This window comes from Paramormyrops kingsleyae, chromosome 21, assembly GCF_048594095.1.
Source record: "Paramormyrops kingsleyae isolate MSU_618 chromosome 21, PKINGS_0.4, whole genome shotgun sequence".
NCBI lineage: Eukaryota > Metazoa > Chordata > Actinopteri > Osteoglossiformes > Mormyridae > Paramormyrops > Paramormyrops kingsleyae.
The window spans coordinates 16,007,368-16,029,619 of NC_132817.1; the positions used below are offsets into that span (position 1 = coordinate 16,007,368).

At 45.5% G+C, this 22,252-nt stretch overlaps 1 protein-coding gene across 8 annotated transcripts in view; it reads left to right on the top strand.

Annotated features, from left to right (window-relative positions):
- lpp (LIM domain containing preferred translocation partner in lipoma) overlaps positions 1 to 22,252 on the top strand; it is a 101,794-nt gene that overhangs the window by 20,845 nt on the left and 58,697 nt on the right. For all 8 annotated transcript variants that reach the window (XM_023797935.2, XM_072704492.1, XM_072704494.1 and 5 more), the window contains one exon: positions 12,988 to 13,185. In XM_023797935.2, coding sequence (XP_023653703.2) covers positions 12,993 to 13,185 — 193 coding nt within the window. In that variant the 5' untranslated portion in view covers positions 12,988 to 12,992. The remainder of the gene's footprint in view (positions 1 to 12,987; positions 13,186 to 22,252) is intronic.

Here is a 22,252-nt window from a genome sequence, read left to right on the forward strand (position 1 = left end):
TTCCAGGCGTGAGCAGGGTCATAGAGTTGAGATTGAATCTTGGAGTCTGAGCGCAGGGTCAAGCCAGGCACTCCTGGGGTGTTTCTTTGGGGGTGGGGTGGGGTTTAAGGGCTCAGCAGAGAGGTGTCCTTTCTGCGAGGGCTGGTGCTCGACCCAGCAACCTTCTGATTACAGGCCCAGAGGCTTAACCCGTTGAGACACACACTGCCCCCGATCTCTTGTTCCAAGAAGCAGGCGATAGACATCTGGCCAAAGGCTGCCCCTCTTCTCGTCAGTGAGGGGTGGACATGTCGGCAGGTGGGTTGCCGGCTACGGGAAGCTGGAGTGAGCCTGTCAAGTGACTTTCCTTGTTCCTCAAAAGCACCCTTTGACCCCCACCACACTGGCCTGCAGCTGATCCTGCCTTCCTGACTGCTGTTTGGTTGGTTCGAGTGAGTTTTTATTTTGAGATCAGCACAATCTCATGCTTTCCAGCTCCCATGCGTTCAAAGTCTACTGCAGTTTTGCTGTTTGGATCCAGGAAGTGCTGCATCTACCCTTCCAGTGTCTGAATTCATTCTTGAAAGCAGTTTCCCAATCTGGTCCTTGGGGACCCGCAGACAGTCCATGTATTTGCTCTCGGGGGCAAAAATGTGGACTGTCTGGCAGTGAGCTGGGAAGAAGCAAAAACATCGACTGCCTGTGGGACCCTGAGTACTGTGTTGGGAAACACTGCTTTAGAGTAAACTTGAAGTAGGGCTGCTCGATTATGGCAAAAATCATAATCATGATTTTGGTCAATATTTAGATGATTATTTAACATGATTATTCATTGGCTGTGGAAGTATGCATTTATTGAACCTTTTTTAAATTCTTTTTAACAGTGGATTTCCTTGAACTCTAAATATAATTCAGCTGAGAAACAAATAAAAAGGGGCTGGACAAGAAAAAATGGGAGCATCATTGTGGAATGAAATGTGGCACAACAATCGTTTTATCACAATTATTTTGTTTTGATGATTGTTGGATGCTAAAATTGTCACTGAAAAAAAATTGGATACATTTTTCCAGCCCTAACTTGAAATAACTGTCCAGTGGCATGCAACAGGTAGCCCTGTGTTTAAAGTCAAGGACATTGACTTACATTTATATTTACTGCATTTGGCAGACACCCTTAGCCAGAGCAACTTACATAAGTGCTTAGAAATGTCATCGGTGGATACATTCTGATCCTGGTTCCATAGAACCTGGCTAAGAATACTATCACTCTAAAAAAAAAAAAACTCTCTTGGCAAATATATATTTTTAATATATATATAATAATGAGTATAATCCTGGAAGTGCTCATCCAAGTACTTCCAAAAGAAGTAGGTTTTTCGTTGCCGTTTGAAGGCACCCAATGACTCAGCCGTTCGGTCATCTAGGGGAAAGTTCATTCCACCACTTAGATACCAAAGCAGAGAAGAGTCTAGGTGCATGACTTCCTTGTGCCTTGAGAGATGGTGGGACCAGTCATGCGGTGCTGGACGATCGGAGAGAGAATGTTGCAGTATGGGGTGAGAGAAGTTCTTTTGGGTAGGAGGGTGCTGGACCAGTTTTGGCTTGGTAGGCGAGCATCAGTGTCTAATCTGATGTGGGCAGCTACAGGAAGCTACAGGAAGGTTGTGGGTTCAAATCTGAAGTCTGTGCCTGTGCGCTTGATCACGATTCTTTTTTAGCAAATGACCCAGCCAAACGTGAGGTGTTTTCTTACCTAAGCCACCGTCTTGGAGCTGAGCAGCTGCTAGTGCACCATAACTGTTGACATGCTGCATTATTTATTAAAGCTTTTTGAAGGTGAAGAATGCCTTCAGCTGTGGAGGCAGACTGTAGGTAACAATGTGGCAAATACTCAATGATCAGAGAGACGGGCAGATCAGAAGACGGTCCAGAATGCCATTCTCAAGTCAGGTGACACAGAAAGAAATGGGAGGGGTGGCAGTGATAAATATTGTGTTTTATTTATTATTTATCATTATGAGAAGCCCCCATGAGATGATGTGAATGTGGGAGAAAATGTGCTTTAATCTGACTCTATGGAGATTTTTTTTCTCCCCCTGAGGGTTCACAAATAATCTTATTTACCAACATAAGATTAAGTTTAATGATGATAACCACATGATTCAAAATTTAATTTCCCTGCACTCTTCCCATAAAAATGTAATTTTAAATATCTGAATTCCTGAGGGTAGCGAGCTCTTCTTGTTCTCAACGTGGAATCTCAGTCCAGGTGAGAATCCGCTGAACCCCCCCCCCCCCCCACCTAGACAGAATAATGCGGAGCGCTTCTTAACAATTTCAGCTGCCAAGCTAATTAAGCCTTTAATGGAGTTAAAGGGGTATAAATATCTTTTAAGCTGATTGCAGATGAGGTGATGCGGGTTAAGTGGGCGTTTGGGAAGTTGGCCTGCATTAGTTGGTCTATCCTGTTTTATAACCCCCCCCCAGGTTTTAACCCCCGTTAATGTTTTCCAGTTTACTAGCGAGTGACCCTTGGTCTTCCAGAAGACCGACTCCAGTTCAGCAACATGCCTTTGGAGTGTGGACACCCACTAATGACGCTCCTCAGCAAACTCCCAAAGTCAATGCAGTTTTATTTAACTCAAGTTTTATTTGTCTACAGCCCCTGCTCGATTGCTGCTCCCTTCATTCATTGGCTGTTCGTGGGAAGGGGCGGGGCACCAAGCAATTCGGCGCTCGGGGCTCGCTGTCGGTTCAAGCACTTTTTCATTCACTTAAGGCCCCGTGTTAAATAAACCATAATGACGATTGATTGATGTCAATATGTGTCACATAGTTTAAAACCCCCTCGTCCCCTATTCTCGAAACCTTTTACTTTCGATGAAACAGTTTCATATGCTCAGAAGATGCTAAATGTGGAAAGCAGAAGGATCGTGGAACGGTTCTGAAGCCTCACTGTTTTATTTCATGTTGGAAACTGGCCTGCTTAAACATGTACTTTCCCTAACCCTGTAGTGCGTCCTTCCTGGCCTTTGACCTTGATAGTGGGCTAATGAATCATAGTTTACCCCCCACCTTGTCCACTGCTACCTTCAGCGTTGGAACAAACTTGCATAAGAAATGTTGGCGCGGCCGCGTGGATCCATGAACTGTAAATCAGCGTCTGTCTCCACCTGCCATTAGGAAAGCCGGACCAATAGTCAGTATCTGTTCACCCAAAAATGGCGCGTGTTGGTGGGGAGGATGCTGAGTGTGATCTGAGTGTGACGTGGGGCCTGCTGTGGGTTTAAATAAAATAAACCTGTGGGAATAAAATAAACCTGTGCACATTTAGAAGCAGTTTTGGGCATTGCCCTGTCCTCCCCCCCCCGCTTATGTTTACGGGATCCTTAACAAGTTGAGCAGCTGTTTAGCCCTGCCGGTGTGGGGGGCAAAAGCTGCAGATTACCACCCGAGCGAGATAAAGGCACCGTCTGCGAGAGCAGGGAAATCCTCTTACGGAGGCACAGCGGTGACGATGAGGCGTCACTGAGCCGCCGCCACTGACTCGGGGACCTCTCTGCCCTGCCTTGTGGCCTCCTGGGATAATGACACCTGCAATGCACAGCTGTGACAGCTGCACTCCTTAGCAAGTCGCTGCTGGCTCCTGGCCCTACTGGGGCCTGTACCCTTGAAGAGAATAAATAACATATTAGTAAAATACTAAAAACAAGTTTGAGCTGTGACAACTGCTTTAGCTACTGGTGTTAGGTCAGTTATTGTAATTGAATTATTATATATTATACTCTGATCCACTTTCTTGGTACCCGGTTCCGATCTATTTCATGTTTACATCTGCAAATTCCGATCTGATCTTTCAACAAATATTTAAATATACACAGGCTACGCATACAGTAGACATACTTCGTCTGACTGTGCTTCGCGATTTCTCTGTATTCTCCCTTATGATGTTTCGTCGAGTGCATAGATTCGTCGTATTAAACGTCGTTCTCTTGCTGTGTCCCCTCGGAACGGTGGCATTCCAAACACTGGCCTGCTTTGAATCTCCAGCTTAATCTCCGCACGGCAGAGATCTCGATAGCTTGTAGTTTCAAACCACGTGCCTCAGGCTTACTGCAGCGTGTGACGGAACATTACAGGATGCGCAACGGGCGTAAATTGGCCGGATGTGGGAAATTAAATAGTTCAGGCTTTGGATTGGGCTGAGATAGTCGATATGATCAGTAAAAAAAAAAAAATTATCCTGAATCGGCTCCAATTTCTGATCTTTGATATCGGTTCGTAACATAACTAGTCAGTAACTAATAAACAATTTTCTGGTTATTAAGATAGTGGTTTGATTTGATTGTGTTTTATTTTGGTGTTATTGTTAGCCAACGATATTCTTGTACCAGTTATTTCATTTCCATTCATCTGTCTTCCATAGCTAGTAATCCTAAGCTGAGTAATAGGCAGCCAGAAACTGCTGGCACCACTCTCCCAACCTTTGGGGAGAATTTACCCCCACATATGATTTAGCTTTTACTGTAGTGAGAGTGAAATACATTGAAATTAATGTGTACAGTCAAGCCTGTGAACTGTAATTAAGAAAGCAAAAATGCGAGTCAAAATTCGTATTTTATGCACGTTCTAAATATTTAAAATATTTCTTTTTTCACTTTTGACAGATGAAGCCGTCTTTTGTAATCAGGACAGCCATTGAACTTAGCAGATTTGCCATGTTTTTGTGAAAGTGGTGGTTAGGGTTCAATCGGGAATCACGAGGTGAATGTAAAGCGTGAATCAGAGCCTGAACGTGTCAAGAATTCAGTGTGATGGCAGTTAAATTTACATTTGCAGTCAGACTCATTGTGGGTTTTCCTTAATGAATTCAGAAATCATGAATAAATTGAATGAATGAATTAGTTTTTTCGCTTTCCTTTTTTTTAAAAAAAATTTCTATAAAAAAATTACCCCTGAAACTTCAAAAACGTAATGTAACAGAAAAGGCTAAATATTGGTGGTTTCAGTCTGTAGAACTACAGCTCAGTGTGGGTTTGGAATGTTCCTGACCTAATTTTGTGAATTCCTTAATTTTATGACCTCCCACGCCCCCCCCACCAATATAGTAAACACCATCCGGAAAGCAGATAAGGTAACACATCTCAGTGTTACTTCTGGTTCATACCAATTCAAAGGGTATAAACATCTCAGGTTGCAGATACCTACTTTAATAATCGTTGCTTCTAAAAAAGACACAGGTTATCATTGCCTTGTGAATCCAGTTTGTTTTTCCACACTGCAGTGCAAAAGTGTGTTTAAACTGTTTCACATCAGGGGGGATGATCATTTTGAAAACTGGAGCATTTTCAAGAAGTCTGACACATCATCAAGGCTGTTTGCAGCTTCCACATTTTGGAGAATAAGTTCTCCTTTTCTGGAAGCAGGTTTTGCATAATAAGGAGAATAATCATATAAAAAAATGATCTCAGGTGAAGTTTCTGTTGTGGACCCTTTTTTTTTTTCCATTAGACCGTTTCCTGCCGAAAGTGTCTTTGTTCCTTTGCCGAGGATTATTTTGTTATTTTGGAATCTTTTTATCTGAGAGTCTCTTTGTCAGATATTGGTGGGACGTGTGGAGGATCTGACACAATGTTACAGGTCCCAATCCCAGGACTCGAACCAGTAGCATTTCTGTCACACGTCGTCGTCTTTAGCTGTGCTGCTGCGAGAGACTGCGGACCTCACGAGTTGGAAGTGTGGTGATTAACACCTTGACCACAATGTCACTTGTTCCGCATGTGCCACTTGAGGTGCCTGACACAGCCCGCGCGTCAGGCAGACCCTGGGAGACTGTGGCCTTCTCACTATACCCCACTGAGCGTGGTCTTGCAGTCCAGGCAGCCTGAAACTGATTACATGTTGCTGTCAGGTACCACAGAGGCCCAGAAGGCATGGCAACATGTCTATACCCCTGATCCCATGTTACTGTCCATTAGCTGTAGCGATGTTTACTATAGCCTGTGGTGATCTGCTCTGGGTTTTTCCTAAGGCCTCGTTGCAATAATTTCTGGTACCTTCTGGTTCAGTCCAGCCAGCTCAGTAGCATCCTGTGGCATCTTTTGTGCTTCACATGGAAGCAGCCGGGTATAAAAATGCAGACTTCTGCTCCCTGGGTTTAATGCGTGCTGGGAGTCTTATGCCTCGTACCTCGTGCCTTAGCACTGCGCTAGACCCAATCCCAGTACCACCATCTTGGCTGTGTGGGGAAAAAAATAATCTATGAATGGTTGGTGGTAGGGTAGGAATGCTTGTTTTGGACGGCGGTGGGGGCGGAGCCTGTCAACCTCGGCAACAGGAAGTTGTCTTCGGGCCGCCGGACAAAGCCCTATCCTCAATGGACAAACTCTGGATGACAGTCCAAGAGCATCCTCACCTATGGCCGCAGTACCTTCAGGGCCCAGTGTTGCTGCAAGTGTCCACTTTGAAAAATCCCTTTTAAGCCTCGTTAGTCGAGGTTCAGACTGCAGTGACACCACAGTACCGTGTCAGATAAGTTGCTTTCTAGAGTAGCGCTATCTCTCTGTTCTGTGTCGGTAAGTTTCTGTGCTATATGTTTGATGTGGCTCCCTCTTCTATAAGAAGCTCATGTGCTCATTTGTCCGTGAATTATTATTTTTTTCTTTTTTTAGGAAGGGATCAGAGGGCAGCCGTCCACTTTTATTAACACAGTATCTCTGCTCCAGTACATTCAAATATTTACCCTCAGCTGCCCTACTTTGGAATCTATAATGGCCCCTTGAACTGTTCACACTTGCGGGGGGGGGGGTCTCCTGTCTGCTCGACGCTGCAGCCTTTATCCTGCTTTTAGCCGCTGGCAGGGTCAATCGAGAGAGGAACACGTGTTCCAATGGAGTCCCGTTAATGTTTTGAGCTGTCAGCGCCGCATGACTGCGCGGTGGCGCGGCGCTCCCTGCCGGTGCACCCCCATGTTCTGGCGAATCATAGTACGGCCGGAACTCCCCGAGGTATTCAGCTGTGTGCAAGACCTCTGTGGGTAGCCCTGCTGTCAACGAAGTGCCAGAGGATGGTGTGCACAGTGCACTTCCTATTAACGCACAGTGATCCTTGGATTTATTAGATAATTTATGTTTTTTGCACTCGTGATATAATTGTGTGCCATTGCTTCAATGAGCTGCATGTTTTCTCACTTAGTAGGAACGATGATTGAATTTAAGTATAAGCTTCAAGTAGGATGGATTACAAAAGCTGGGCCGAAGCAGTGAAGAAAGCAGTCCCACCTTCTCTTACGGTCTGGGATTGTCTGGGAGCAGTGCTCTCAGCTGTGATTGGTAATGTAAGTAGCCAATCAGAGGCCATGATCTTTTAGCTTCATTTGCATAGGATTTATGTGTGATCATTGATACTGAGATGGAGGCGTGATTATTGCTACTACCTGAGGCCCATTTAATAGTTTCCATCCGTCAACACCTGAATGCGTTTATTGTTTTGGAAGACTTTAAACGTTAGTGCTTACCTGATGCCCCCTTCTGATGTGTCCCTGTGGGAAAAGTCCCAACTTTCAGGCTGCTTTCTCTGGTGAAATAATAATAATAATAATAATAATAATAAAAAAAATCACATAATTTGAAAGGTAAATATGGCGGACAATGTAATTCACTCACCAATTTCCCAAAATAGCCAGACTTTAATTAATGGCAACCCAATATGATTTTATTGCAGCAGAAAAAGGCTACACTGCTGCGGTTGGCCTCTTTGTAGAGATGACCGGAAGAGGAGGCGATTTAACAGAAGTAAAAGGCAGTTGTACTGTAAAAGTGAAATACATTAGATATGGATGTTGGACCAGACAGATTCAGTGCATTGTTTTGTAGTGCAAGGTGATGTCATGTTTGATAAAAATTTTGGTAATTAAGAAGTGTCTGTGTTCACATTTGAAATCTGCAAGCTGTATGCCCTCCCCACCTGCTGCACCCTTAGGTGTGATAGTGCTCACCACTGTTTATCTGCAGCCTTTGTCCATCGCTGGCAAATCAATGCGTTTACAGGCCTCTGACCCGTGAATCAAAGATGCCCCGCACCATTTAAGTGGCCGCAGTCGCATGTAATCGTGCCTCACCTATTTGGATATCGGCACCGCGGCAACACAGGCAGCCGCATGCAAACTCGCTGACGTCCGCAATTGCCCCGCGTTTTGTACCCAATCTTTCCTTCCTTTGATCTATGCTCGTTTCGCCCATTGCCTATTACTTAACGATGGACGTCAGGACGATAAGCAGTGGGTAAGCAGGAAATGGTTAATGCCAAGAGACGCCATTTAGCCTGGTTGCTGGGAGATGAATTTGCCTCTTCAGTTGAACATTTTTGATTGAACCTAGATGCCCTGTACCGACTCAGAGGCTGGGCTGATGTTGTTGGCCAGGAACAAAGCTTGCATGTTTGTGTGGCTGTGTGTGGTCTATCTGTCAACAGACCTACAGACCGGATTCACCATCAAAATGACTTTAGATGAGGTTCCGGGAGGTGACCTTTTTTTTTTGTGTACGTTTTAGCCCTATGGATAAAACAGCCTAAATAACATGCAGCTGCTACGCTGCCTGTTCCCTCTGCCTTCCAATAGGGGGCAGTCTAACAGGGTCACTTCAGCGGTAAGGCTGTAAGTTTTCATAATTCTTCATATCAGATACCCGTCGATACAAATGCTGATAGATCCTGTTTGGTGCCACGTTCAAACCCTGCGGGTGGTTGGCATAGCAACAGCAAGCTGCTGACCCCGCCTGTTCTCTTGGTCGTCATGACGTTGTCGATTAGGACCTTTACTCTTGTTAAAACCCTTTTTGGCCTCAAGGCGATCATTTAGTTATCGGTGCAAGAGGACAGTTGAAAAGCCTTCCCTTTAGCTGGTGAGGGATATTTTAAATGGCCACCTTTTTAAAATGGTGGTTTTATTCATTAAATATGTTCACCTTGATTTAGTAACCGAATGCCAGATTGGCTGCTTTTTATAATAATATGATTAGAAACAGTTTGAAGTACATCTGGTAAAGACTGTAAAAATATTCCAGGATAAATCCAGGTGACTAAATGATTTGGCAGCTTTTCAAAACGACTGGCTCAATTTCCTTCATTAGACTCACAGGCAGGAAGGAAGTGAAAAGGATGTCTCTGCAATCAAAAAATATACAATAAATAAAATTAAGCCCTTTTTGCAATGCTTCTTGCCCTGTCCTTCACAAATTGGTTCTGTTGAACAGTGCTCTATATATTTTTCATGGCTGAGCACATTTGAATGTAATCTCGCTCATATTTTATGGGGTTTACATTTCCAGTATTTTTTTTTTTTTTAATGTTTTTGAATGACTTAAGTAATCAGAGCTTCTGGTAAACATGGGTGCCATCCAGGGGCCTGAATTAGATGCAGGTGGCTGCCCTTGCCCAGGGCCCTTTGCTTGTGCGGGAATCTGAGTGTCGGACATGCGGCCAGCGGGGTTGGCATACCTTCCCATAATGCCCTGTCAGGATGAGCGGAGCTGGTTTGTCCTATAACATTACATTGGACCTTCCCCTGCACCTCCCTCCTGTAACGGGGAGGGGAGCAGGTACTACGTAGAATATGCATGAAGTTTGTGTGTGTGTGTGTGTGTACATATATATCTTTTCTCACTCTTCTGTTCTACAGCACATTAAATGTGCGCGTACTGTTTATATGTCACACACTCCTCTGCGTAGGTCCCATCCCACAGAATGAAGAGCACATAGTTTCTATTAAAAGCACAAATCATTAATAGCAAGAATTTCAGTGCCAGAAAGCCATCGCCAGATCAAGCACCTTGCACTCAATTATCCACGTTTGTTTTTTCTTTTTTTTTTCTTTTTTTAAGTAAGATTTTAATCATTTCTGTTTGGAAAATCGGCGTGTTGTGATTTGAGGCACTGTTGTTGTTCTTGTAGGTAATTCTGGGTAATTTTATTGGGTTTGCGGTTATGGGGGTTAAAGGAGGTTATGGATGGTGAGGGAAGCATCATATTGCTAACCAGCTCAGCAGATACTACATCCTGCACCCTACCCCAACCCCCCACGTAAGGGACTCCTGGTCCTCTCCGTCCTTTCGAAACCTAGATTCCTCAGTTTGTCACTTTGTCGTGAGCGGCCCTTCAGTACAGGGCCTCCATATTAGGAGAGGTGTCTGCCTGGAGTCGCCCCCGTGGCCCCTGAAGTTTGATCCGAGCCTGGCGGAGTTTCAGGGCTGCCCCGCCTGGGCCTACCTCACCTCACTTCAGCAGCAGGAATGTAATGTTCCCAACTGCCTGGCCTGTTTTTCGCAGGTTTCTTGGAAAGCCGAGGTAATCTGATAACGGCTGACTGAATTAGCCTGTCATAGAAAGATCTCAGAACGGATATGGTCTCCGACTCTGGGACGCCTCCATCCATTAATGGTCGGCTAATGGTGTGTTTGTGCATTTGAAATGCGCCGGTTGGAGCTAATATGTTTATGATTTTCATAATTTTGCGATTCTGCAAGCAAAATGTTGCACCTTTTTCACTTCTAATCAGTAGCTAGAACAATTTCACTTTATTTAACTGCAGCAGCGACTTTGTAAAAGCATATACATTTTTGTAAACCGGTTATGCTGAAAGTAGCACTGAATCATTGTGGACAGAAGTGTGTCTTCCAGTAATAACACCTTGGAACATCTAGTGCAGCTATCTTTATGCTCCGAGTTTGTGTTGCGCTTTCTCGTAGGCGAAGATCTTGTTGCTCTGGGTGGATCGTCTTCCTTCCTAAATTTATTTGTTGTCTCTCTGAAATGGAAGAAGAGAACAGTTTGCACCGCCCGAGTTGAAAGATCAGCGTGTGGGCCCCCGTCTGCAGGGCTTTGGGCGCCCGCACTGGTCTGCTGGCCCGTCGCTGTAATGGGGGCGAGTCTGTGACATGACCCCAATTGACGGCTGAATAATAGGGATTAAGTGAACGGCGCAGGGCCTGGTTTCGGGAAAGCGTGTCAGACGGCGGGAGCTGTTTTTCTCCACATCTCGATCCCGCTGCGGCACGGAGAGCGGATGTCGCGCCGTCGAGGCTGTTAAAGAGCCCCGCTCAAATCCCCGCGTGCTTTTCCTCTGATCTTTTCATCTCGAGCAAAGGGAAAAATCGTGCTCGTGCTCCAGTACGGAGAACTTTGTTACCAGCACCATTATAAAACATGCATCGAGTTACCACCTGTCCCATATATTATGGGATCATCCTGTATTGAGAAGAAAAATGTCATGTCCCATATTGGACTAATATGGGACGTGATGTGTTCCGTATTTTCGTACACATTTCGTAATCCCCAAATTTTAACGTCACAGGGGTGGAGATGGGTGTGGAGGCATCCTGAATTTTTCCAGATTGAAAGTGGCATCTTTCAGTTTGACTTATGGGGCTACAAAACTTAAGTCTACTAAACTACTTTAAGCTTGAGGCAAGGCTGGTTGATTTCCATTTGGTTCCTGTATTGGTTCCTAGTGGACAAATCCAGGGAGTTTTTAGTGACTGTCATTTGCAAAGCTTGTGTTCTCTGTTAAGCTTCCTGGAGACTCCTAAAACGTTGCTTTGAGCCACAGTCCTGCCATGGATAGTGTACAGCCCCTCTCTCCTAGCCGGGGGCTGGCTGGCGTGTCACTTTACGGGTTCACAGAAGGTCATTCGTGTTGGCCTGGTGCCACGGATGGATTCTAGGGAAGATTAGCGCCAACATCGATCACTGGCCTGACATCAGGATGTCTCAGAGATTTGCAGAACAGAGCTTAATGTGGCAAAGGGGGGAGTTTAAGGAGCGCTGTTGCGTTATACCTATTCTGTCCAGTCAGCCAGAATGCTTAAAAAAATCAAGGTGACAAATACAATATTTCTAGATGTGATTTATGGGGTTATCTTAGAACTTAGAACTGCTCCTTACCTTACACACGGTCCAGAAATTGCCCTCTTTAACATTTAGCAAGCTATTTATAGGAATTTTAAACAACACCAAGCTTGTACTTTTACAGACTTAACAGCTGGAGATGAGTAGAGGACATAGGCTTTGTTTTTGTCCATTAAGACCATTGTTTAGTTTGCTCGTGTTATGCTGGGAAATACTTAATTTTAATTAAACGTGTAGTAAGGAATCCTTTCCAGAGGTAAATTTGGATTCTATCATTTCTGTTCTGTAAGGCAATCAGTGGCCAAGATGGCGATCTGGTCTGACCCGTCAGATCCCGGTGATGCATATACTGTAAATATATTCACATTTCTCCATTGCTTTTCGCCAGGATTTCGACAAGCTGCTTGATGGTTATTGTTATGTCAGGGGTTTTCTCAGTACATGTGCATCTTCTTTAAATGGGCCGCATACAGCGGGGGTGGTAATGGTTGTGAAGGTTTATCTGTGCCGGTGTCTGGAAAGGCGGCTGTAATTCTTTCAGAGAGTCAGCTCTTTGCAGGAGATTCAATCATTTAACTTTTCTAAGTGAGACATGTCTCGCTTCCACCGGCGCATTCAGACAGCTTGTCACTTAGTGCATTTCGGAGTCCACTTACTCTGAGGGGCTCGTTCAAGGGCATGTGGCCCAGTCACAGAAATACAGCAAGGTGCTGTGGTTTTTTGCTTTATATTGACTGTGTCATGTGGCTTGGTGGAAGTGTTTCTGTTACACAGACCGCTATGGAAACCGTAATGTAGATTGTCGTTTCAGCAAACACATCTGACTGTGCTAATCACATGGTCGCTGTGCTGTTGGTGGATCATTCTGTCCTGGCTTAAACAGCCTCTTACCCATGGCCTACAACAGGGATAATTCTGTTGCCTTACTTCTGTTTGTTCTTGCTTCCCATGTCCAGGGATAAAATTGATCACAGGACTGTGACTCACTTGACAAGAATAAGTGCTTAATAAAAGCTGGGCACATTTTACCCCGTTATATTTATGTGTGTGTGTGTTTTACCCCACGGAGCTGGTAGTCAGTGTTTCCCTCTTGCTGTGTTGCAGAAACCATGTGGAGCTCACAGGACGGCGATGGCGGCCAATTCGGTCATGTGACCGCACGGATGGAAACCACCCCGGGCTTCGGGATGCCTAGCATCTCTGTCTCCCAGCAGCAGGTGCCCAAGAAGTTTGCCCCGGTGGTCGCCCCCAAGCCGAAGTTTAACCCCTACAAGCAGCTGAGTGAGTCTGCGCAGTCGGAAGGTAGGTTTGATCTGGGGCTCTGAAGATGCAATCTAAATATGACCGCCTGCTTTTTTTCTTCTGTATAAGTGTATATTGTGAAAGGCGCTATATTTAATAAATTGAATTCAGTTGTTTTCCTCTTAATTTTTTATTGAAATTTAGTTGTAAGTTCTATTAATTCCAGTGTCAGGTGTTAATTAATCAGTGAGTAAGAACTGAAACTGCAGCCCTTCTGATAGACGCACCTTACCATTCAGTCACTCAGAGGTGAGTGCTGAGCCAGATACACGATAACCTCATTCTTTGCAAAAAGACGATCAGGAATTCTCCATTGACTGGGGCAAAAGGACGGCAAGCCAAATACACAGAGAACAGCAGTGCTGCTATCTTTTTCCGTCTATTTATATACTTAAAAACAACAGAGTCGTGTCAATAAAAAGAACAAATATTGGGACTGAGCTGCGGTTTTGGAGCGGGCCGCACGTGGTTTGCAGTGCAGGCGACACTGGCGAGGGATCCTGCCAGTGGCTCCAGGCCATGAGATGGGGTTCATGCAGTGGTGCCCTTCGTGATGTCACTATGGCAGCACCCTGGCCGGCCGGCTGGTCCTGCTGCACACAGTGGAAATGGCACCTGGTGTGTTACTTCTGTGCTGAAAATAGGATTTTTGCGAAGGCTTGTGTGCCTCCGATTCTCAGAGGGATACTTTTCCCGTTCCATGTTACGCTGGGTATCAGCTCGGTGGAATCTCATGTTAACATCCATGGAAACGTGACAAATTCTCTGCAGGTTTGCTAGTTTAATCATCAGTGACCTGAATTAAAACAATGTGAAACTGTGCTACAAAACTTAACACTAATAATTCTAATAGAAATACCTAGTTTCACTGCTCTTGGAAGCAAGACTTTTATCCAACTTTGGTAGTTAGTTAATGTTTTGCTCAAGTTTACTTGCTAGCTGCTGATGCTGAAAGAGTTATTAGTGTTCATTCAGTAGCTGTGTGGGTTTGTGCACAATTTAATTTTAACTAGAAGGGCAGAGTGTCAGGGCCTTTTCCCCAACGGGGTGAATTTCAGGGAAACTATTATTTTTATGCATGAACACCTAGCAACAAACACAATTATTGGCCTGTGATGTTTCTGAGCTGTTTTTCATAGTCTCTGTCACGCTGCTGTGCCACCTGCTGGTAAAATGTCCACCTAATCCATTGTCTAATTAGTAATCATTGCACATGAATTAAGAAAAATAATCTAAATTAATCAAGGTCTGCACTGTGGCTCAGTGGGTAACACTGTTGCCTGACATTTCTAGGTTTGAGGCCTTAAATTCCACTTTCCGTGTGTGAGGAGTGTGCAGGTCCCCTCTTTCTCTAGCCCAAAGACATGCAGTTGGGGTCATTGTCATGGGGGATTGGCACCGGGACCCCCTGTGGATCGCACAATCCACGGATGCCTAAGATACTTAAATAAAATGGCATAGTATTTGCATATAACCTACACACGCCCTCCCGTATACTTTAAATCATCTGCAGATTACCTACTAATATAATGTAATACCTAATATAATGTAAATACGATGTGAATCGTTAACTAAACTTAAATAAACATTCAGACATACTCGTTCTCTCGCTCTCTCGCTCACTCACTCACGCACACTTTTAACTCTCACCAACATCCTAAAGTTCATTCATGTGAATATAGCATTATGCTTGATGCACAGTAAATTCCATCTTTGATTTTTGGAAATTGCTGCAGTCTCACCTTTCTTTCTTTCTTTCTTTCTTTCTGTAATTCCGATCTGCGGTTGGTTGAATCGCATTCGGAGGGCAGACTGTATGTGAGTGTGTGTGTGTATGTGCCCTGCGATGAACTAGCATTCCTTGCAAGGTGCAGCCCAGCGTTGTGCCCTGTGCTGCCAGTACTATAAGCTCCAGGCCTGGTTGCTTCCCTTCCCGGGATAAGCTAAGTCTGAGGATGGAGGCTTGGACAGTCAATCAGCTTTTTGCTGGAGCTGGAAAAGGAACAGTTTTCTGCTGCTTTTGGAATTGCTTTAGTCCAGCCATCCAACTTAGAAATGCTTATTCAGTTCAGCATCCCAGCGGGTCTGGAACCTATCCCAGTCAGCAGAGCGCACAAGGCAGGGAGTCACCCTGAATGGGATGCCAGTCTGTCACAGAGGAGCCTCACACCTCCAGTCTATGTGGAGTCTGCGTGGTCTCTTAGTATCCTAGTGCGCTCTGGGTCTTTCCTGCAGTTCAGGTAATTGGCGTCTCTGAACCGCCCACAGTGTGTGAGAATTGCTAATTGAATTAAATAGATAATTTTTGATCTTGAACTGACTTCCAAGATTTTTCTTCAGTCCATTACTCAGGCTTCTCATAACCCCTCCTCATCCAATCAGCGATTCACAAAATACATCTAGTCATCTTATTCCGAATCTGAATATCTGAATTTTGGCCCAAGTATAGAGTCTGTTCTTCAGGGAATGCTGAGTTTTTAATGCATTGCTGCATGCCTACTTGCTGCACAGTGGGTGTTTTGGATGCAGGCAGTGTTATGTTGTCCATAAACAGTACAACTTCCTCCTCACCTTGACCGAAGCGTCCTGCATCTGCAGAAGATTCTGAGTGAACTGATAACCAAGTACAATTACTATGGCTCTTGGGTCACAGAATTTAAGGACTTGCAAATTCAAAATCAGTGGTAATAGATGTTTTTATGAAAGCTGTTTGAATTGATTAATTTTCAGTTACTTTCTTTTTTTTGCACTTAGCCTGAATGTAGTTTCGTCCAGTGCAAAGCTTAGAAAGGCCATTCAGCTGTCCAAGGGAAACATCGCTGTAGCCCTGAATTACTTTGATTATAAATATCTTTAATCCAGTTTTCATTTTCTGTTTCTTGTTCGCTTATTACTTTATTGTTAAGGTGGCTCATTAAGAATATAGTCTTGCCCCGTCTCCATCACTCTTATGAAAGATTAGTGGAGAAAGAAGAGCACTGATTGGTGCCTTTCTTCTCAGTATAAATTTACAAAACTAAGAGTAGGTTATACATACAGTAGTGTGGCCCGTTATCCAGGGGACTTGTGTTCAGCCTGAATGTCGAATGCATGTTGGGAGCGGTGTTGTGTAATGCTGAGTGCATTCTCGTCCACATGGGGTCACATGAACATCTGTTACCAGTCAGCTTCCACGGTATTATTGTTCAGGATTGCTATAGTAACGTGATTAGCCTCTTGAAAGTGAAGTAGCTTTCTTAAGAGTGCCTCCAGCACTTTTCATATACTGAAAGCCCACTTCAGAAGCTACATGGAGCTCTGCAGGCTTTGGATGAGTGTCTCTGCAGCCGTGCGCTGCAGTCATCTCCGCCGGACGCGGCCGCAGAACGGCGCCCCCTGGTGTGTGGCATCCCAGGCATCTCTGGTGCACGGTGCCACAGGTTGCGGCACATTCCTGGAGATTATGAACTCAGGAGGCCCACGCTCCGGGCCGAAGTCTCCAGGGACAAGCTGACGCTGGATTCGCCACAAGTGACTGGATTTCAGATGACACTGGTGTTCTGAGTTAAGGCTGTGGGAGGGGGAACAGGTGGTTCCCTCCAGCGTGGCCAGAACACACACACACACACACACACACACACACACACACGCACACACGCGCGCACTTCTGGATTGTTTCCACTTCCCAGCCAGCACCCGCATTGTTTCGCGGTTGCATTTCACGCTACTCTCCAGCAAAGACATGTTCAGCTTTACCTTTTCTGACCTCTGAAGGCCAAACACAATGGGATCCTTTATCTGCTGCCGTTGCTCGCTGGCGCGCGCACACACACACACACACGCACACAGATCGCCACGGCGGATCATGAGGCCCGTGAAGCATCGCCCCCACCGGCCCTGCCCCCCGCTCTGCAGCAGGAAGCGCGCGGTATTCCAGAGGTGCGGCGGTTGAGTGGCGCCGGGTAACGCATCTGCTCGTCTTCGTCTCCAACCCAGCGGATGGGGCCGACTTCCAGCTGTGCTCCCCGTGCCCCCCCCCCCCAACCCCCCTGATTAACAGAACCGCCAGGAACCTGGCAGGGGGCCCCGTCGGCCCGCGTCCGCGGGAAGGCCGTCATTTTGACATTGTAAGTGCCATTATGATTACGGTGCTCGCATAAATGTGGCAACAGCTGCTCTTAAATCACGAGAGATGATAGCAGTTATCTGTCATTGGACAAGGTTATTGTGTTTAGCCCTTGACAGAAATTGTTATACAAATAGTTTATGGTCATTAAATCCAAAGTAGATGCTTTTGAACGCCTTAAATGAGATGAACTTGGATTCAACTTTCGGCAGTTGTAGCAAGAACTGTTGACTTAGGAATCCAAAATCAGTTTTCTGTCCTCAATCAATATCTCTAACTTCTGACAAAAATCTGGAGAGAGCACCCAGTGTGAGGAAAAGAGTTAATCGTTTGTGTTTTTCTGCTGAACCTGATCAGCATATGGCAGAGATGCACGCTACATGCTCTTCTCACTTGACATTGCTGTGTTTTGTGCAGACAGCATAAGTACAAGTTGTATTTCAGCCATTAAAATGTATTTATAGCTCAGTTTTCCGTAATAAACTATGGTATATTTCCAGGTGATTTTTATTGGCAAATATGCAGCACTAAAGAAAAAGGTCACAGAGAAAGTATCATATTATGAGTTGTTTATAAGACCACCTGTGTGTGGTTTGGGCCATTGGATGCGTGGGGGGGGGGGGAGCTGTGGGTGCGGAGGGTGGGTTTTCGAGACCCTCACTGGAACATTCTCAGCGCCTAGCGTTGAAGTTGACTTTTAAGCTTAAGGAAATCTATTCCAGGAGGTCCCTACTCTACTGCCATCACCCAAACTACTTAACCTGTGTTCTCCCAGGGAAATGCCTACCTGGATAGATGGTAATATTCTCCCATTTACTTTGGATAAAAAAGGCCAGACAGGAAATCCAATGTAGTTTAATTAAACAAGTAAATAACTGTGTCAGAAAAAGATCCAGACGAGGCAGAATCCCTGGAGGACTGGGGCACCCAGACTCTGTCACTGTGTAGGTGTGTGATGTAGGGCAAAATCCGCAAAGCACGTAATCCCTGTGGAAGGTTTGTGTTGCTCCTCAGTTCATGTACACTGAGCTTTGCTGCTTGGGTGATATTTATTTCACCCAAAAGCCGTATTTTACTCCATCGGTTTAAGTGAAGTGCTGAAGAATCAAGGGCCCACCAGCATGAACCTTGTGGAATTTCTGCTGGGCCCATCAGGCCATCGGTCCATGTGCTTTAAGACTACAGTGGCCGTAATGGTATCACCATTGCCTCTTTCCCTGCCTTTAACTTGGATTTGTATTGGATTCTAACCTCTGGCCTCATAAGTCGACGAAGCTTGACTTTTATCCTTCATAACGTTTGACAGTAATATTGCATTAGGCCGACTGGGGAGACAGCCAGACAGCTTTTGTACTGATTGCGATTAACATAACAGAAAGATATCAAAGTGAAAATACAATTAAAGGGGGGATCAGCTATGGGATTTCTCAGGGTGTATTGACAGCCAGACACGACGAGACTGCCTGCTGATTTGGCGGCGTGGCGTGTGCTGTAACCTTTGATTGGTTTAGCCGGTATAACAGTGGGTAGTGACCTACACAAGGAGGGCTGTTCCTTAGCTAGGCCTGGGTCACTCCTGCAGGAAAACCTGGGGATGAAGGCCTGTAGCAGGCCTCGGTGGAGGGTGATCAGGTGTCAAAGGGTTAATGTGTTTTTAAAAAAAATATTTCTGTAGGTAATGTTATTTTGTAGAACAGATGGCTGCACAGAATACCACATATACCTCTGGCAGAAGCGTCTGAGCTCCCCAGGGAGCCGAGTAGTTGAATAACATCGGAAACTGTTATGAAAGGAGGTGCAAATGTGGAGGAATTTCCCCCCTCCCCCTTCGCTGCAGAGAACATGCATCGTTTGAGCAGTTACACCCCAAGGGACCTGTGGCTATACACCGCCCCCCCAGGAGTACCGCCCAGTGCACAGCTGTAATCATGTCCCCGCGATGGCGGAGGTGGTGGCGGTCACACCGTCCCATGTGTCCCCTTTTTAAAACACAGAGGGCCGTCCTCTACACCCCTGCACTGTTTCTGCCTCTCCTCACTTCCTGTGTGTGATCCTGCTGTGCATCGCCATTGTATTAGGGCCTCCAACTTCTCATATGCTGCCACAGGAAATGCCTGTATATCTCCTGATATTTCTACCATATGTATCCATGGGCATGAAGAGAGTCACACTACTTTATTCCACACACGCACGCCGAGTATAAGTTGTTTCTATTTTAAATGTGAAAAATGTGGTCAGCACGCATGTATATTTATAGCATATTGAAAATCCTGTTAACTATGCAATGAACTACTTCAAATTAGGTGAAGGGATCTGGAACATTCTATACTTAATTATAAACACCTGCTGCTCAAAGCTGGGCTGCTTTTTAGAAACCTGCACCACCGCTCCCCTGTTCCGCCCCCTTGGGCTATCTAGTAAAATCTGCCCCGTTGTGTCGAGCATCTCTCTTTTCAGGAAGACGATGTAAGCCTTAATGGTGGCACCCGTGGGCCATCTCTGTGGCTGGAGGGTGCTCTAGCAGAGCCTCAGCATGGAGAGGTGGCCTTAGGCCACGCTCCGGACACTGTTCTGAAATTAGCTTGGCTCTGGCTGCGTTTTGGTAAAAGTGGGCGGAGCCACATCATTGCATCGCGAGGATGAGCTGTTTTTTAAATTCCCTATTTAAGGGCAGTAAGGACCTGTGCACCTTTTGGTGAGGTGTTCTCATTGGATGTTAACCACCTGTTCTGGTGATGGAAAGGTTACGATTAGTTCTCCTTAGATGTCCAAAGTTTCTGTTCTTTGTTTTTAAGTTCTGTCGATCCCTTCCGTTCCACAATACCCCAAAAGATGTAGTTTGTGCTGTTTAATCCAGCACAGCACAGCTGTGCGATCAATCATGTAATTCTCTCCTCTGTTTGTCAGAAAGAGGATTATGGCCTAACTGTATAAGAGGCCACTTTGATATTTGAGGGTACTATTGGTCATGTGTGGATGCTGTAAATCGCACATAAAAGCATATAAAGCGTATGGAAAATGCAGGGCCGTGGAAAGCATGGTGGGGGAGGGGGAGGGGGTCCAAGTGTTTGGGAAGTGAGTGTGTGTGGAAACTCAAATGTGCAGAGCGGGTGAATGGTGCGGAAAGTGCGTGTGAAAAGCTGCTTTGCATAAAGCAGTTACTGGCTAGGCCAAATATTACTTTCTAAAACTGGTAAACATTATTTTTGATTTTCCATCTTTTTTTTTTTTTGCAAGCATTTTCTCTGCTAGGTTCTTCTCACCTTTATCACTAATGGTTCCCATGTGACATTGAGGAAGCAAAACTCTGGTGGTTACAGTTTCGCGTCTGCTTCTCCTGCAAAGGTGTCCTTTTGGTTTCTGGTGCACGCCACACACACGTCGGGTTTCGTATGCTGGGAGCATTCGCCCAAACAAGGCCGTTCCAGGAATCGTGCGGTGGCCGGGCTGCTTATCGCTCGGTGAGGCACGGGTGCTGATGCTGGCGAATACACTGCTTTGGTTATGGTCTGAATTACACCGGAATCTAATCTGAGCTGATAACTGGACCGTGTTTCTGGAGGTATTATGAAAGGAGGTCATTCCTACCCACTTATAGAGACCTTCTCAGACTCCCCTCTCGATGTCTGTTTCGCTCTTTGCAGACAACAGTCATTAATCACGTGTTGTAAACATTACATTTCTGATGTCTGGATTGGCAAACAGGTAAATGTGGGTCCATGGTACCAGAGGGTTCATCTTGGTCTTTTCCACAAAGAAGGAAGGGGGCTTGTGGAAATTTTTGGGTTGTTTTGGTTGTTTGGGTGAGCAGGGCCACACAAAGACATGGCTGGGCCGCTGAAAAATTCTGCCAAATTTTTACCATTCTAAAGGAGTACAGCAATTTGGTATCGGAAAATTTGATACGTTAGAAAGAATAAGACCACGTGGGATGGTTTGACGGTGGCGTGATGCATTGTGCTCGTGGACAATGACTTGGACCGCGTGAAGCCTTTGTGAGGAACCCTAATTACCACCTTGGACATCATCATATTCCAGTTTCATCTCGTTTCCTTGTGCAACTTTGATCTACTTCACAAGAGGCAGATGTTTGGAAAATGTTCTTCCCTGAAGTACTATTGCAACATCGGCCCTTTTCCTCATAACTTGATATTCATCTGCCCCCTCTGAACCCCCCCCCGGATCATCACTCTGCATTTTGCATGACATTTACACTTAAGCTCTCTTGGCATTGCCTACATTTTCACCGTGTGCCTCAACCATGGAAGGGTAGCCTATCCGGTTGCCTGACGCAGGTCGAGACCCGTTGACCTTGGCTGAACTCTAACCGGTGTTGACCTGGAGACCAGGCCGTAGATAAATACAATCTCGAGATGTAAACCTTGAACAGGAAGCATTCATGAGCTGTGGTGTGCAACAAGTTAAAAAGAAAAATGGCCCCGTGGGTTAGGACTTGTGATCGGAAGGTCGCTGGTTCAAATCCTGTGGTCAACAGAGTGATTTCACTGTTGGGCTCTTGAGCAAGGCCCTTAACCCTGGGCGCTTCAGGAACTGGCTGACCCCGCATTCGCAGTTCTATGCCGCTTTTGATAAAATCATTTGCTAAATACGTAAATGTACATGTACATTAAGTAAAAAGCAGAAAAGACACACTGACGCCCCCCCTAACTGACCTCTCTGACTCTTCTTTGAAAGCTTAATTGAATGAGTACCTCAAACTACTTTTGAGCTGTTTTCTATATCCAAGCATTAGCTATATGTACGTCGATACTCCCAAATGAGGTAAAAGTACTTGGCTCCCGGTCGAGAATAACGCGCATGCATCCGGTACGCAGCCAGCCTGCCCGTCTCCCCCGGCCCGCGCAGCGCGGAGGGGGAAAGTGTGCCAAATCGCAGTTTGATGGAGGCATATGGCACAGTTTACCGGAGAGTTACGGCACCGAGCGTTATTAAAAGCCAGAG